The 18,359-nt window shown below is 42.0% G+C and overlaps 1 protein-coding gene across 2 annotated transcripts in view; it reads right to left on the bottom strand.

Moving 5' to 3' along the window:
• Positions 1 to 18,359, bottom strand: part of GNPDA1 (glucosamine-6-phosphate deaminase 1) — a 69,461-nt gene that overhangs the window by 40,711 nt on the left and 10,391 nt on the right. The window contains exons 2-3 of one of the 2 annotated variants that reach the window (XM_075860032.1): positions 17,611 to 17,740; positions 14,561 to 14,662 (exon numbers count right to left, since the gene is read on the bottom strand). In XM_075860032.1, coding sequence (XP_075716147.1) covers positions 14,561 to 14,662; positions 17,611 to 17,734 — 226 coding nt within the window. In that variant the 5' untranslated portion in view covers positions 17,735 to 17,740. The remainder of the gene's footprint in view (positions 1 to 14,560; positions 14,663 to 17,610; positions 17,741 to 18,359) is intronic. The other variant, XM_075860033.1, reaches the window with a different exon arrangement.

Consider the following 18,359-nt stretch of genomic DNA (forward strand, 5'->3'; position numbering starts at 1 on the left):
TTCACATGCTTCCTCAGCTGTGAAAGACGTCCTGGCCATATTGGGAGATTTTACGAACAAGAACTAAAACCAAAAATGCCTAAGCTAATTTTTGTGGTTTTTTTTTTTAACAAGAAAAACCCTGCTGCTTCCAAGTGAGCAAAGAGAACAGACCGGCGACCCTGCTGTATTTGATAAGTGAGGATACCCTACCTACCAGGGAAATTCTAAATGAGGTGTCATTGCTACCGAACAGGGAACTCGGGCAATGGGCAGTCTAGGGACACAGCACAACAGTTGTTGGCTAGGCACAGGTCACTTTGGGTGGATGAATCAGATGACCAGTGGGCACCAAAGGTGGTGATCACTGGTCAGTGGGCAGATCTGAATGTTTTATACTTCACTATTCTTAACTACGACCGACTCGGGCAAGTTCCCACACACAACAGAGCTGGTCAGAGCCGGCGATGTTTTTGAATCCTGCCACCTGTGCTGTGATTGGCCAGTCAGTACTGACTGGCCCATTACAGCGCTTGACGACATGAGACCATTCCGATTGGTCCCGTGCCAGTGAGTCCTGCCCGGCAACTGTGTCAGCGTCCTGATCGCAACAGTTACTCAGTGTCACTTAACATGGTGACAGTTTAAAGTCAGGGCGTGATTGTGGTTAAGTGCTTGCAATCTGGACATATAGTCAGACATTTTTACTTATTTGTAGAATAGGAAGTCATACAGTTTTCAAGCATACACGTATTAGAAGTTCTGCTCACGTACATTTCTTATAGTGCATGAAACCCCCGTCACAGTAGAATGGTATAGCCCTTAGAATAGTCCTGTGTAATGCACCCACAGGCCAACCGGATAGGACCAGACATGGCGTCAGTCAAGTGACACCCCCCCCTCACACACAAACACACATAGTGCAACCCAAGCCAGGGGCGTAGCTGGGGGGGGTGCCGACCAGGCGAGTGGAGGCACGTGCCCTCCGGGCCGGTACCCCATAGACATTTAGTGGCATGGCCACCCATTGCTGTTACATTTATTTAAAAGCTGGGGCAGCGCATGGGACAGGAGTGGTGTAATGTAATGCACGATGTTCTCCTGCACAGGCACAGCATGTGTGCTGCGGTCGACTGCTTTATACATCACATGTGATGTCATATAATGCAGCCGGCCGTACACTATGCCTGTGAGGAGAACACCATTGAAGTGTTCAGCCCCAGCTAGCAGACCGGCAGGGAGGATGGAGGAAGAGAGGGCTGGGGAGGAGCAGTCTTACACACAGCTGTCCTCCTGCCTGCAACGTGTGAACCCTCATAACATGAAGATTCCTCCACGGAGCTCTGGACTGATAAGTACAGCTGTGTATGTGAATAGGGGGGAGCTGTCAGGTGGGGGTGTGTGTTTATAAATCGTTTTTGTGTGGGGTGAGGGGATTCTGTATAAATGGTTTTAGTGGGGAGGAAGGATTTGACTGTATGATCTCATATACACTTCCGTCGGCCATTGTACGGCCGCTAATGACTGTTCCGTGAATCACGGACCTCACACTGATGGCTTCCGTGTGCAGTCCGTTGTTTCACGGACCAAATCAATGCAAAGGCCGAGACTTTCATAAAAAATGGGCAGGAGTAGGACCTGCCCTATTTTTGAGGGAACGGTGGCACGGTTCCATTAAAACAACAGAAGTGTGCATGGCCCCATTGAAATGAATGTGTCAGGGTGCTATCCGTTCAAACAACGGATAGCACCCTGATGAAAAATCTGAAGTGGGCATGAGGCCGAAGGCCTCAAGCACACATTCGTTGCCATTTATACGGCTGCATATCACGGATCCATGAAACAAGGACCGCACATAGAACTATACTGCTTGTAAAATGTACAAATGGCTTTATGCTTCAGTTATATTAAAATAAAAGTAAAAAAAATAAAAATACACCTCATTGATTCGTAGAGAAAGCAAACATGGTGAGTGGGAAGGAGATGTCGGGAAAGAGTTTGAGGGGGGGTGCCAAGCTGAAGCTTTGCCTCGAGTGCAGGAGAACCGACCTACACCTCTGTTGCTAACTGAATGCTAGGGCAGAGTTACATGACATATGTGTTGCAGCAACATGAGGATACATCCATGGGCTAAGTGAATAGGACTAGTGGTCTTATAATGATAAACTACTTCACTGTGCCTGTATTCACAGTCTAGAGGATTTATAATATAGCTGCCTGTCTCTGTCAGATATAGTCAGTGTTAATGAAGTTAAATAAACACACACACCCAAATACACACAAACACGAGACAGGTACAAACATGTGAGAACAGCTCCTACATTATTCATTATATGTATCCAAAAATAACGGCACTAAAAAAAATACAACTCATGCCGCTACAAACAAGCCACAATCAATGAAAAGTTAAAAAAAAAAAGCTATGCCTTTTGGAATGCGGAGAAGAAAAAAAACAAAAAAGCTGCCTTAAAGAGGCTCTGTCACCACATTATAAGTGCTCTATCTCCTACATAATCTGATCGGCACTGGAATGTAGATAACAGCAGTGGGTTTTTATTTTGAAAAACGATAATTTTTGAGCAAGTTATGAGCAATTTTAGATTTAGTTTCTTAATGCCCAACTGGGCGTGTTTTTACTTTTGACCAAGTGGGTGTTGTAAAAAAGTGTATGAGGCTGACTAATCGGTGTCCTACACTTCTCATTGTTCCAGCCCAGCTTCTTTCACTGCACAATCTCACTGTGCTGTGAATCATGCTGGGCTAGAACAATGAGAAGTGTATGAGGCCAATTGGTCAGCCTCATACACTTCTTTACAACACCCACTTGGTCAAAAGTAAAAACACGCCCAGTTGGGCATTAAGAAACGAAATCTAAAATTGCTCATAACTTGCTCAAAAATTATCGTTTTCAAAATAAAAACCACTGCTGTTATCTACATTCCAGCACCGATCAGATTATGTAGGAGATAGGGCATTTATAATCTGGTGACAGAGCCTCTTTAAGGGGTTTTCCGGAAGCAAACAATCACATTTAGTTAAACTAAACAATGCAAAACAAGTAACTTTGCAATATACTTACGTTGGATCTGATGAATGTAGTGGCATATCCCATCTTCAGTCACGTGACCGCTTTCTAATCCAAAATTGACACTTCCTCTGCAGACCCGTCCATTAGCTTCGATAAGCAACTTCCGGTTTCCGGTTAGCAGAGTGTACGGTTACGTCACAAATAACGTAACTGTACCACGTGTTTCCTCATCTGTTTAGCCACGTCCGGGCGGTCTGCAATTTACTCTACAGGGTCGCTCCCCAGCGGCATTTAACTCCGTGATACAGCTGTCTCTAGACAGCTGTATCATGGAACTTTAACCGGAGACCACGCTGAATGTCAACCTGTCACAACGATCACATTGCTCCCAACAGCAGCGCTTACGTGCCGACTGTGAGGAGCTCCGTGATACAGCTGTCTAGAGACAGTTTCCAAAACGGGGTTACTACTTGTGTTTGTTTTATTATTTGACCCCAGAGCCCTGCCATTGTGGGCCAATGCTTTGAAAATCAACAAAATAGCCCTCACACGCGCACTTGCTCTTTCACTCCTCCTAAGCCGTGTCATATGTTCAGTCGAATGAGAAATGCGGAGGTGTGTAGTTTACAAAATGGGGTCACTTCTCTGGGTTTCCCACTCTACTCTAGTACCTAAGGGAGCTCTGCAAATGTGACATGGCTCCTGTACACTAGTCCAGCAAAATCTGGGCTCTGAAAGCCAATTGGCTCTCCTTCCATTTTGAGCTCTGCCATGTGCCCAAACAGCACTTTAGGGCCACACATGGCGTATTGCCGTACTTGGGAGAAATTGGGTAACGGATTGTGTGTTTATTTTTCTCATATTACCCCTTGTGAAAATTTAAAATTGGGAGTAAAACTACATATATTTTGAAAAAAAATATTTTTATTTTCACTGCCTAAGGCACACGACCGTATTTTTGTCCACCCATAAATACGGGTCCTTGGGTCACACGTATTCGACCCGTATTGCACCAGTATTTACGGACCCTTGCCCGTAAATACGAGTCCGGTGTCACCCGTATTTACGGGCACGTTTTTGGCTGCAAAATTGGACTGCACTAAAATCGGCAGCCCTTCTCTCTATCAGTGCAGGATAGAGAGAAGGGACAGCCCGTATTTACAGACCCGTTTTCTCTGTACTAATCGGCAGTCCCTTCTCTCTATCTGGAGAGAGAGAAGGGGCAGCCCTTTCGGCCAGAGTTTCCGCAGCGTTTGAAAGTAAGAAAAAAGTTCATACGTAACTTGGCCATTGTCTTGGTGACGCGTCCCTCTCTTGACATCCAGTCCGACCTCCCTGGATGACGCAGCTGTCCATGTGACCGCTGCAGCCAGTGATTGGCCTGTGATTGGCTGCAGCGGTCACATGGGCTGTAACGTCATCCCAGGAGGCCGGACTGGAGGAAGAAGCAGCAGGGAGTTCTGGGTAAGTATGAACATCTTTTTTTTTTTACAGCTTTATCTATATTGTGATCGGAAGTCACTGTCCAGGGTGCTGAAATAGTTACTGCCGATCGTTTAACTCTTTCAGCACCCTGGACAGTGACTATTTACTGACGTCGCCTAGCAACGCTCCCGTAATTACGGGTGCACACACGTAGTCACCCGTAATTACGGGAGCCCCATAGACTTCTATGGGCTGCCCGTGCCGTAATTACAGCCTGTAATAGGACATGTTCTATCTTTTTAAACGGCACAGGCACCTTCCCGTAAGCATACGGGGAGGTACCCGTGGCCAATAGAAGTCTATGGGCCCGTAATTACGGGAGTTTTTAAGGTCGTGTGCATGGGGCCTTATTCTAATACAATCTATGAAACACCTGTGGGATCAAAATGCTCACTACACCCCTAGATTAATTCCCTGAGGGGTATAGTTTCCAAATGGAGTCACTTCTCGGGGGTTTCTACTGTACTGGTTCCTCACGGGCTCTGCAAATGTGACATGGCGCCCAAAAACCAATCAAACCAAAATTCGGAGCCCTGCCATTTGTCCAAAGAGAAGTTTATTACTAATATGGGGTATTGCTGTAGCCGGGAGAAACTGCTTTACAATTGTTGGGGTCCTTTTTCTCCTTTATTCCATGTGAAAATAAAAAAATTCAACATTTTAGTGGAAAGAAAAGTAGATTTTCATTTTCACAGTCTAAGGCCCCATGCACACGACCGTAAAAACTCCCGTAATTACGGGCCATAATTACAGGCCCCTAGACTTCGTTTGGCCACGGGTAGCTCCCTGTATATGCTTACGGGAAAGTGCCCGTGCCGTTGAAAAAGATAGAACATGTCCTATTTCAGGCCGTAATTACGGCACGGGCAGCCCATAGAAGTCTATGGGGCTCCCATAATTACGGGCGACTACGTGTGCACCCGTAATTACGGGAGCGTTGCTAGGCGAAGTCAGTACATAGTCACTGTCCAGGGTGCTGAAAGAGTTAAACGATCGGCAGTAACTGTTTCGGCACCCTGGACAGTGACTGCCGATCACAATATAGATAAAGCTGTAAAAAAAAAAAAGGACGTTCATGCTTACCCACAACTCCCTGCTTCTTCCTCCAGTCCGGCCTCCTGGGATGACGTTTCAGCTCATGTGACCGCTGCAGCCAATCACAGGCTGCAGCGGTCACAAGGACTGCCGCGTCATCCAGGGAGGTCGGACTGGATGTCAAGAGAGGGACGCGTCACCAAGACAACGGCTGGGTAAGTATGAATTTCTTTTACTTTTATTACGGAAAGGGCTGTCCCTTCTCTCTATCCTGCACTGATAGAGAGAAGGGCTGCCGATTAGTGCAGTGCAATTTTGTAGCCAAAAACGTGCCCGTAAATACGAGTGCAATACGGGTCGAATACGTGTGACCAATGACCCGTATTTACGGGTGAACAAAAATACGGTCGAATGCATGAGGCCTAATTCCAATAAATTCAGCAAAAAAAACCAGTGGGGTCAAAATGCTCACTATACCGCTAGATAAATTCCATGAGGGGTATACTTTCCCAAATGGGGTCACTTTTGCGGGGTTTTCACTGATTTGGCCCCTCAGGGACTTTGCAAATGTGACATGGCACCGCAAAACATTCCAGCAACACTTGAGCTCCAAAAGTCAAATGGTGTTCCTTCCTTTCTAAGCCCTGCCGTGTGTCCAAACAGCAGTTTACCACCACATATGGAGAATTGGTGTGCTCAGAAGAGAGTTTTCTTTACAATTGGTGGGGTGATTTTTCTCATTTATTTATTGTGAAAATGAAAAAATGAGCTAAAACGACATTTTATTAAAAAAATAAAATAATAATTTTCAATCTCACTGCATAAATCCAATAAATTCTGCAAAAACCATGTGGGGTCAAAATGCTAACTATACCCCTAGAAATATTCCTTGAGGGGTGTAGTTTCCAAAATGGAGTCACTTTTGGGGGGTGTTTCCACTGTTTTGGTCCCTCCAGGGCGTTGCAAACACGACATGGCACTGAAAACGATTACAGCAAAATCTGCTCTCCAAAATACAAATGGTGCTCCTTCCCTTGTGAGCCCTGCCGTGGGTCCAAATAGCAGTATATTACCACATATGTGGCATTGCCGTAATCAGGATAAGGTGCTTTACAAATGTTGGGGTGGTTTTGCTCACTTATTCCATGTAAAAATTAAAAATTTGTTGTTGTGGTTTCAGATAAAAGTAGATTTATTTTTTTACAGAATAATTCCAATAAGTTTAGCAAAAAAAACTGGGGTCAAAATGCTAACTACACGACTAGATAAATTCCTTGAGGGGTGCAATTTCCAAAATACGGTTACTTTTAGGGGTTTTCCGCTGTTTTGGCACCACATGACCTTTTCAAACCTGCCATGGTGCCTAAAATATATTCTAAAAAAAGGGGAGACCCCAAAATCCACTAGGTGCTACTTTGCTTCGGAGGTCTGTGTTTCAGTCCATTAGCACACTAGGGCCACATATGGGATATTTCTAAAAACTGCAGAATCTGGGCAATGAATATTGAGATGCATTTCTCTAGTAAAACATAGTTACATAGTTAGTACGGCTGAAAAAAGACACATGTCCATCAAGTTCAACCAAGGGAAGGGAAAAGGGAAGGGAAAAATTTCTACACATAGGAGCGAATACTTTTTTATTCTAGGAAATTATCTAACCCTTTTTTAAAGCCATCTACTGTCCCTGCAGTGATGGCTCCTGCGGTAGGCTATTCCATAGATTCACAGTTCTCACTGTAAAGAAGCCTTGTCGCCTCTGCAGGTTAAACATTTTTTTCTCCAGACGGAGGGAGTGCCCCCTTGTTTTTTGAGGGGGTTTTACATGGAACAGGATTTCACCATATTTTTTGTATGTGCCATTAATATATTTATATAAATTAATCATGTCCCCCATTAGTCGTCTTTTTTCTCCATGCCCCTTATTAGCTTCGTTGCTCTTCTTTGTATTTTTTCCAACTCCAGGGCATCCTTTCTATGAACTGGAGCCCAGAACTGAACTGCATATTCTAGAGGAGGCCTCACTAATGCTTTGTGAAGTGGTAATATTATATCCCTGTCCAGCTAGTCGATGCCTCTTAATACACGACAATATCTTGCTGGCCTTTGAAGCAGCTGATTGACACTGCATGCTGTTATTTAGTTTATGATTTACAAGTACACCCAGATCCTTCTCTCCCAGTGTAGCTCCCCCTAGGACATATGATGCATGCAGGTTGTTCGTACCCAGGTGCATAACTTTACATTTATTTACATTAAAGCAAATGGCAGACCAATGTTACATAGTTAGTACGGTTGAAAAAGTGGCATCCATTTGCCAACTGTGTTCAAATCAGCTTGCAATTCACGAACATCTTCCATAGACTGAACTATATTACATAGCTTGGTGTCATCTGTAAAAATAGAAATAGTGCTATTAAGCCCATCCTCTATATCATTAATAAATAAGTTGAATAATAGTGATCCCAGCACTGAACCCTGGGGTACACCACTTATAACCGGGGACCATGCAGAGTAGGAATCATTTACCACAGCTCTCTGGATACGGTCCTTGAGCCAATTCTCAATCCAATTAAAAACAATATTTTCTAAACCTATAGTCCTAAATTTACCCATTAGACGTCTATGAGAGACAGTGTCAAATGCCTTTGCAAAGTCCAAAAACACTATATCCACAGCGGCCCCTCTGTCTAGGTTTCTGCTCACCTCTTCATAAAAACAGATCAGGTTAGTTTGACAACTTCTGTCCTTCGTAAAACCGTGCTGGCTGTCACTTATAATACTTGGGCCCACCAGATGAATTCATTCGGAGGGCCTCCCCTCCATCTAAACAAAAATATTGCATGTTCAGTGTAGAATTCTCAATGCCTGAACCGAGTTCTCAATGTTCCTTAAAGTGCCATTTCTTTCTATGCTCAGATATTTCATAAATCAGTAAATCCCACAGGACTGCTGAATGAGAGAAGAATGTAACAAGCAGAAGATATACACTAGTTACGACTCAAATACATAAACTGTCTGATTAACGGTTTTGAAATATATGTGCAGAGCAGAAAGAGAATGGGGACCTGCTGAAGATAACAATTGAGATAAAATAAGGACATACACTGCAAAATTTAGTGTCATACAGTGTACATATAATAGTACACATTTCACGCACATGTACACATTCCATACATACGTATTACACACATACATTTTACACCATACACATGTATACCCAATATGAATTCACATACAAATGATACACATTACACACACACACTTTATAGATATTACATGCACATAGATCGTATTTATACACAGGCACTTATCTTTTCTGCGGTTAGCGGATATCTGGACCTCTGACATGAAGGAAACCTTAAAGAGGCTCTGTCACCACATTATAAGTGCCCTATCTTGTACATAATGTGATCGGCACTGTAATGTAGAATACAGCAGTGTTTTTTATTTAGTAAAACGATCATTTATGACGGAGTTATGACCTATATTAGCTTTATGCTAATGAGTTTTTCCATGGACAACTGGGCGTATTTTACTATATGGCCAAGTGGGCGTTTTACAGGACTGTAGTATGACGCTGACCAACCAGTGACCAATCAGCGTCATACACTTCTCTTCATTCCTTTACTCTGCATAGCGATATAGCTATATCGCTATGTGCAGCCACATAAACACACACTAACATTACTACAGTGTCATGACAAGGAATATACATTACCTCCAGCCAGAACGTGAGGTGTATTCAGAATCCTGACCACTTCTCTGTGATTTACAGCACAGCAAGATCTCGCTGTAAATGACAGTTTACAGCGTAATCTCGTGAGACTACGCCTGCTATGCTGTAAATCACTGAGAAGTGCAGAGAAGTGGTCAGGATTATGGAAACACATCACGTCCTGGCTGGAGGTAATGTATATTCATTGTCAGGACACTGCAGTAACGTTATGAATGGAGTGAAGTGTATGACGCCGATTGGTCAGCGTCATACACTCCTCTGTACAACGCCCACTTGGCCATATAGTAAAACACGCCCAGTTATCCATTGAGAAACTCATTAGCATAAAGCTAATATAGGTCATAACTCCGTCAAAAATGATTGTTTTTCTAAACAAAAAACACTGCTGTAATCTACATTACAGCGCCGATCATATCATGTACAATATAGGGCACTTATAATGTGGTGACAGAGCCTTTAAGTATGGGCCCTTTCCCATCCCCAGGAGAGAGCAGCTAGAGGAGGGAGGAGGCAGGGGCCAGTAGAGAACAGCTAGAGGAGGGGGAGGCAGAGGACAAGAGACTTGTATCGGTTTTCCTACACTGCTCTACAAAGCAATCTGTTCCATGTTACAGCAAGAAGCTGGGCTCTTGTAACATTGCAGGAGAGGGAGGAGCAGACAGGATCTTTAGGAGTCCTGCCAGTGCAGCAGCACACTGAAGACAGATCCCTGGCTTTATTCAAAAGCAGCTTGCAGGCTCAAACAGAAGGTCCTTGACTTCTGTAACTGCTGCCTTCTGGTAGTAGGCTGTGCAGTGATTGCAGTACACTGTGCACCGCTGGCTGCTGGGGAGGAAGAAAAGAGCTGCCAACTGTGAACATAGGCCTGCAACGTCATCGTAGGAGGGCGGACTACACGCAGAAAAATCCAAGGGGCTAAACATGAACGGCTTCCTTCCGCATCTAATATTCTGCGTGATTTTTACGAGGGCATATCCAGCCTGTGGGAACCCGGCCTTACTATTTAACGATTGTTCTTCCCCATACAGAAAGCATCGGCCCATGTAAAAGGATCCGTTAACAAGCACTGATCGAATGGTTATATTGTCGAATGGCGCTCGTTATGGCAAAAAAAAAAAAAAATCTGCCCGTGTACACCAGCCTTTACACTGTGGCTTATACCCCTCTTCTCATTGAAATAAACATGCACACTTGGGGATAAGTTGAGCATGCAGGGTTATGGGGGAGCCAGGCCTCACGCACACGACCATAGTGGTTTTTATTTACTGTCCGCAAATACGGATTCGTAGTCATGTGCACATCTGGCACCCTGTCCGCAAATACGTAGTGCATGCGTATTTACTGGATCCGCAAAAAGGCACTACAAATTAGGTCACCAACATGTCCCAACCCTTTGAAAATGTCACGTTTGCTCAGGCGCTATTTCGCCATGTGCTGCCGACGATTATTTTATAGACTGCAAAAACTATGCGCTCAGTTGACAAATAGGACTGGCTTGTTTGTCGGCTGACCGCTGCCCTGTTTACACGGCCAATAATCGGAAACGAAAATTTAGAAGAACGCTTGTACTTGTTCCGTGTAAATGGGCCTTGACAGTTATTTTAGATCTATGGCCACTTTTAGGCTGAACGCCATCTGATTACATCATGAGATCTACACAATAAAATCTACTAATACAACAAACTTTCTAAAGGTAACTATAAAACCTAGAAACAGATACTATGCATTTCTCTAACGGCAAGACTACACAGTATAGTGGAAAATGTGTTCTGAAACATAATATATCACCTATTTCTGGCAAAGCCTAGGTTACATGTACTTTAATGTCAATTAATGAAGTCTTATTGCGTCGGACTATGGATTCGATGTGATGCAATATTTATATTAAGGTTAGTATGATCTGTTCAATTGGCAGTATGCTCTGCTTATTACGAAGCTCAATGCTACTATTCAAAAATTACTCTACACCCTGTTCCACACCTTGTCCTACAGTCCATTGTTTATGCCAGGTACTTAAAGAGCTCTAATACAATAAACTGAAAATAAAGTAAAAACATTTGACCTAATAGGTGGCAGTTAAATTTTATGACAAAACACAATTTGCCTATAAGGCAACTAACCCTATTTTCTACACTAACAGAAGGTATTGAATTGTTCTATTCACATGCACGTACCCTATATTCTAAAAACAACCCATGAGCCCAAAAACGTTATCACTCATATAGATGTAATGGTCAGTCTCTGCTGACAGCAGTACGCTTAAAGAGACTCTGTCACCACATTATAAGTGCCCTATCTCCTACATAAGGAGATGGGCGCTGTAATGTAGGTGACAGTAATGCTTTTTATTTAAAAAAAACGATATTTTTTCACAAAGTTAGGAGCGATTTAAGTTTATGCTAATGAGCTTTCTTAATGCCCAAGTGGGCGTACTTTTACTTTCGACCAAGTGGGCGTTGTACAGAGGAGTGCATGACGCTGACCAATCAGCATCATGCACTCCTCTCCATTCATTTACACTGCACTAGCGATATAGATATATCGCTATGTGCAGCCTCATACACAAGCCCTAACATTACTAGTGTCCTGATAATGAATACACATGAAATCCAGCCTGGACGTCATGTGTACTCAGAATCCTGACTTTTTTTGTGAGATTCCGGCAAGTTAAACCAAATCTCGTTTAGCTCCGAGATCTCGCGAGATTTCGTATCCGTTGCTGGAATCTCACAAAAAAGAGTCAGAAGTGTCAGGATTCTGAGTACACATGACGTCCAGGCTGGATTTCATGTGTATTCATTATCAGGACACTAGTAATGTTAGAGCTTGTGTATGAGGCTGCACATAGCGATATATCTATATCGCTAGTGCAGTGTAAATGAATGGAGAGGAGTGCATGATGCAGATTGGTCAGCGTCATGCACTCCTCTGTACGACGCCCACTTGGTCGAAAGTAAAAGTACGCCCACTTGGGCATTAAGAAAGCTCATTAGCATAAACTTAAATCGCTCCTAACGTTGTGAAAAAAGATCGTTTTTTTAAATAAAAAGCATTACTGTCACCTACATTACAGCGCCCATCTCCTTATGTAGGAGATAGGGCACTTATAATGTGGTGACAGAGTCTCTTTAATATACGGTCTATACTAGAGGGAAGAGTCTACAGACTGCTACCCGAGTTGATTCTGAACTGATGGAATGTTAAAAACATTCAGGGCTACATGTGGGATATTTCTTAAAACTGCAGAATCTGGGAAATAAATATCGAGTTGCGTTTTTCTCTGGCAAAACCGGTGTTACAGAAAAAAATTGTATCAAAATGAAATTTCACAAAAAAAACAAAATTATAATTTTGTATATTTCAGCTCCACTTTAATTCCTGTGAAACACCTAAAGGCTTAAGAAACCTTCTAAATGCTTCTTTCAATACTGTGAGGGGTGCAGTCTTTAAAATGGGGCCATTTATGGGGGGGGGGCGGTTCTAATATATAGGCCCCTCAAAGCCACTTAACTGGTCCCTAAAAAAAAATAGGTTTTGGAAATTTTCTTGAAAATGTGAGGAATTGCTGCTAAAGTTCCCTCGAATTTTAACATCCTAGAGAGAAAGAAAAAATTTTTTTTTCAAAAACCATGCCAACATAAAGTAGACATACGGCAAATATTAACTAATAACTATTTTGTGTGGTATTACCATCTGTCTTACAAGCAAATATATTTACAATTTAGAAAAATTCACATTTTTTCAAATTCTCTCTGAATTTTTGTGTTTTTGACAAACAATGAATTGATCAAACTTTACCACTAACATAAAGCACAATGTGTCACAAGTCTCCGAATCGCTTGGATACATAAAAGCATTCCAAAGTTATTACCGCATAAATGGTCGTCAGATTTGAAAAGAAAACGGCCTGGTTCATGAGGCCAAAACAGGCTGTGTCCTTAAGGGGTTAAAAAAAGGCTACCAAAAAGACGTCCGAAGTCCTTAAGCTTCCCATTTCCTCCCTGCACTGATCATAGCGATAACTGCAGGGAATCCGGCAGAGCGGTCTGCCCGATTATTAAAGGGGAAAGCTCAGGTAGTCGGTGCGGGTACAGATTTTTACTGAGCGGGCATAGTACCTCAGCGGCTGTGCCACCACATAACTTAGAGGGAATAGTGTCTGCAACCGGAATAACGCGTGATATAAAAGGACTTCCTTCCTGCACAGTAAATACTGTAAAGTGTTTTTGTTTATCACCCCACTCCCAAAAAAAAAGCTAATTAATGAGCCCTATGCACCCTCACAAAGGTTACCAAAGAAATGCCAACATACAGCTTTGTCAACAAAAAAATAAAGTTATGACTTGACTGGTATACGGTCACTCTTATGCCTCATGCACACACCGTTGTGCCATTCGGGCCGTTTTATGATGACATCCGAGTGGCACCAGACAGTCTTCACGGACCTGTTCACTTTAGCGGGTGAATCGCGTCCGTGAAAAATGGTTTGAGTCTCTGATCCGAGGATAGATAGAACACATCTTTCAGACATATCCACAGGATATGCCATAAATGTCTAAGTTGGGAATATCCCTTTAAAGGGTTAGAGTTAGTCTTTATTCAAGACCTAAAAATTCAAGCATCACACGCCATGCTACAATTTGTGTATTCTGCATTTTTTCTGATGGGGTTCAATCCTGTTTTGGGTAGAAAATATATAGGGATCCTAAATGAACCAAAATGTCTGTGTAAGTGAAGTAAAAGCCAAATGTCATACTTCCCTTGGAGTCACACAAAGAGGTCCAGGAAGCTGTGATACGAGTTGTTATCAAGCAAAGTCCTTATACTAGAAGGGCATTTTTTAGTAGCGTCAAAAACTAACATGGAAGAAACAAGAAGGTGACCATTTTCCAATCACAAGAGCGTCAAAAAGGGATTAAAAAAAAAACTATTTCTCCTCTACAGTCTTTCTGAAGGGCATTGGTAATTATAACCTTATTAGTGATCGGTGATGTTCTGAAATACACCATAGAACCTCTATCAGTAGAACATTGGCAGAATACAGGCTGCTGCCATAAACCACACCTAGAATTTGTTGATGGTGCTTCTATGACTACGGCAGGGAATTTGAGCCTCCAAAGCCCTTATTATATGTGTGATCCCGCATATATTAAGAAATTATAATAATTACATATTATGAAATTTCTACTCATGTCAAAACTGATAGCATCCTCCCTAATAAAATGCATCAGGACATCAGAAAGATAGTAACATTTATAAAAATGTAAGAGCGCAGATGGCTTTCCTTTAATACTTACCCACATACTCATCCATGTTAAAAGTTTTCACATACTTGAAGGAGAGATCTCCATTTGTATGGTATTCGATAAGTTTTTTGTAACATCCCAGGGGAGTGCTACCTGTATGGTTGAAAGGGTGAAAAAAATAAAATAAAAACACATGGAAATCAATGTATGAATAAGGGCCTGCTCACATCAGCATTGTCATTCCGTTATGGGGTTCCGTCTGAGCTTTCCATCGGGGGACCCCTCAACGGAGAGGTAAACGGAAATCATAGCTTCCATTTGCATCACCATTGAGCTCAATGGTGATGGATACTTTGCTAATGGTTTCCGTTTGTCATGGTTTTGAAAGGGTTCCGTTTTTTTTACGGAATCAATAGCTCAGTCGACTCCGACGGAACCCCTCAACGGAATGACAACTCTGATGTGAACAGACCAGAAAATGTAACATTACATACTGTATTACTCTGAATGTCTTTAAACATTTTGCTTACTTGTATTCTAACTAAAGGCTATGTACACCTTTAAAATAGTTTTTAAATAAACACATCTAACAAGACACAGGTCCATCAATTTCAACCTCTCAATCGATTACACGTCATTTATTGCTTCATTAGTCATAACCCTCAATGCCATTAGTCAGTAAATAAACTAGCCTTTTTTTTTTCAATGCTGACATAGTATCTGCCATCATTACCTCTTGGGGAAGAGCATTCTGTAGCTCGACTACTCTTAACTGCAAAGAACCCTTTCCTATATTGATGTCCTCAGAGTCCTTTGAAAGATTATGTGCTAGTTTTTTGTATTGACCACACATTTATACATGTTAATAAGATCCCCTCTAAGGGTATGTTCACATGCTAAACAAAAACCGGCTGTAAAATACGGAGCCGTTTTCAAGGGAAAAAAGCCTCTCATTTTCAGGCATTTAAGCATCGAGCGTTTTTTTACGGCCGTTTTTGGAGCGGTTTTTCTATTGACCCAATGAAAAATGGCTCAAGAAGTGACATGCACTATTTTTTACAGGGCGTTTTTTTACACGCCATTTTTACAAACACCCTCGTAAAAAAACGCCCCGTGGGAATGAAACGCCGTTTTTCCCATTGAAATCAGTGGGCAGAGGTTTGGAAGCGTTCAGCCTCCATATTTTTAGCAGAACGGCTGAAAATAAGCCGTGTGGACATACCCCAAGAAGTCTTTTTCTTTAGCCTGTTATTGTGAGGGTATGTTCACACGCTGTGTTTTCAGGCGTATTTCGGGGAGTTTAAAAACGGTAGCTGGACGCCTACAAACTTCTGCCCATTGAAATAAATGGGAAAAATATTTAGTCCATACGGGCCATATTTTTATGCTGCGGTTTTAAAAAACGGCACGTAAAAAGAAGTAGCACGTCACTTCTTGGTGTTTTTTGGAGCTGATTTTTTATTGAACACTATAAAAAATAAAATAAAAAAAAACCTCAAAATAAGCTTCAAAAGAAAGGCAGCTTAATTTTCAGCTTCAAAAACAGCTTTATAATTTTCGGCCATTTTTGACGCTGAAAATTAAGCTTCTTTTCTTAAAGCTTAAGGCCCTGTTCACACGGAGTCTTTAGACACATTTTTTGCGGCAAAAAACGTTGCAAATAATGGCCAAAATTGCCTCCCATCGTTTTCAATGGGAGGTGGAGACACTTTTTTTTTCCCCCCTCGCAGGAAAAAGCAGCAGCATTCCCTATCTTGAGGCGTTTTCCTACTCAAAAACCCCATTGAAATCAATAGGCGACAGAAAAAAAAGGGCTCACGCATTTGACACGTTTTGTCAAAAACCTCTCGCGTTTTTTCCCCTTGCCTGTTGAAGAAATAGGTTAAAAAAAAAAAACACTGCAAAAAACACCTGTGGTGCAAAACCACTTAAAAAAAAAAAAAAAAAAAAAACAGAGCTGATTTTTCCAGGCAGAATTTTCTGCCTCCAAAAAACTCCATGTGAACAGGGCCTAATTGGTTCGTGAGACGACATTAAAACAACGGTCATCACACGAACCTATGCACTTCAATGGGGCCATTCAGACATGGTGTTTTCACACAGCGTGTTTCCATTGCGTGAAACTCACTGCATGTCCTACTCTTGTTGGTTTATGGGGAATCACGCACCCATTGAAGTCAATGGGTGAGTGAAAATCACGGATAGCACACGGACGCACATCCATGTGCTCTCCATGATTCACGCACCAGTGCCTTGTTTTGCAGAGAAAAAAATAAAATAAAGAGATGTGTACACTGACATCAACAACTGATGGCACACAGAACTGAACACATGAAAAACGTGTCCGTTTTTTGGGGACACAAAACGGAAACACTCGTGTAAATCTAGCCTAAGTGACACCTCCCATCCCATTTAATGATCTAGTCACCCGCCTTTGAACCCTCTCCAATTCTCAGATATGCTTTTTGCAATGTGGAGCCCAAAACTGAACTCCATATTCAGGATGTGGCCTCACGCGGGATTTACAGAGGGGTAATATTACACTTTAATCTCGGTTTTTTCATCTTTTTATACTCCCTAAAATCCTATTTGCTTTTGCAGCTGCGGCTTGACAGCGAGTACTGCGACTTAGCTTATTTGTAACGAGAAAACCCAGGTCCTTCTCTTGTTCCGTTATCCAGAATTTTATTCCATTTAATGTATATGAATTAATAATATTATTGCATCCTATTACTTCACATTGGCTTTTTTTTTCTTCTCTGTTGTCCGCAGTGGAGATTCCTCCCGAAAATCTGCACTACAATTTGGCTGCGGTTTTTTGGCTGGAATTCCCTGTGGCTTCCAAGTCTGATACGGTGCATACTTTTACACAGCGTATCCGTCCTGTGTGAACATACCCGAAAGGGGTTTTCTGGTACTATAATATTGATGGCCTATCCTTATTATAGAAACAGCACAAGGCAAAAGTTCTAAGAAAAGATGCTTCAGTATTGCTATTTCATGGGGAAGAGTTTTCTAAAACAGACATAGAAGTGACAGGTCCTCTTTAATAAAGCATTTGTTAGATCTCAAAAACAACAAAACGGACTGAAACATCTCACCTGTAGGAAGGCCTAATGTAAAATATTTCTCAGCACTTGGATTAAATTGTATGATGCGATTTCTAATATATTTAGCAGCCCACTCACTAGCTTGGTCATAATCATCCAAAATGATGAGTTTCATCTTTATCTATAAATAAGAAACAAGAAAAAGACAAATATAAGCAACGCTTCTCCTCTTACTGATGGCGCAAAAATATTTAAGCCCTGTCATATATAAAAACATTTGGAAGAACTTACACAAAAAAGGGGGAAAAAATAACAAAAAGGGGTAGAGCCCCGACAAGAAGGTGAGAACCACAGCCTATGACAAGTGACGATACACAATATCAGTGTGTGGGAGCAAAATTAAAGAGGCTCTGTCACCCCATTATAAGCGGCCTATATTGTACATGATGTGATTGGCGCTGTAATGTAGATTTACAGCAGTGTTTTATTTAGAAAAACGATCATTTTTGACAGTTATGACCTATTTTAGCTTTATGCTAATGAGTTTCTTAATGAACAACTGGGCGTGTTTTACTTTTTGACCAAGTGGGCGTTGTGGAGAGAAGTGTATGACGCTGACCAATCAGCGTCATACACTTCTCCCCATTCATTTACACAGCACAGTTTTCTTATTACATCACTATGTGCAGCCACATACATGCACACTAACGTTACTCAAGTGTCCTAAGGGTATGTTCACATGGCAGCATCCGTAACGGCTGAAATTACGGGGATGTTTTCAGGAGAAAACATCCCCGTAA

The sequence above is a fragment of the Rhinoderma darwinii genome, chromosome 3 (genome assembly GCF_050947455.1).
Source record: "Rhinoderma darwinii isolate aRhiDar2 chromosome 3, aRhiDar2.hap1, whole genome shotgun sequence".
Lineage (NCBI taxonomy): Eukaryota > Metazoa > Chordata > Amphibia > Anura > Rhinodermatidae > Rhinoderma > Rhinoderma darwinii.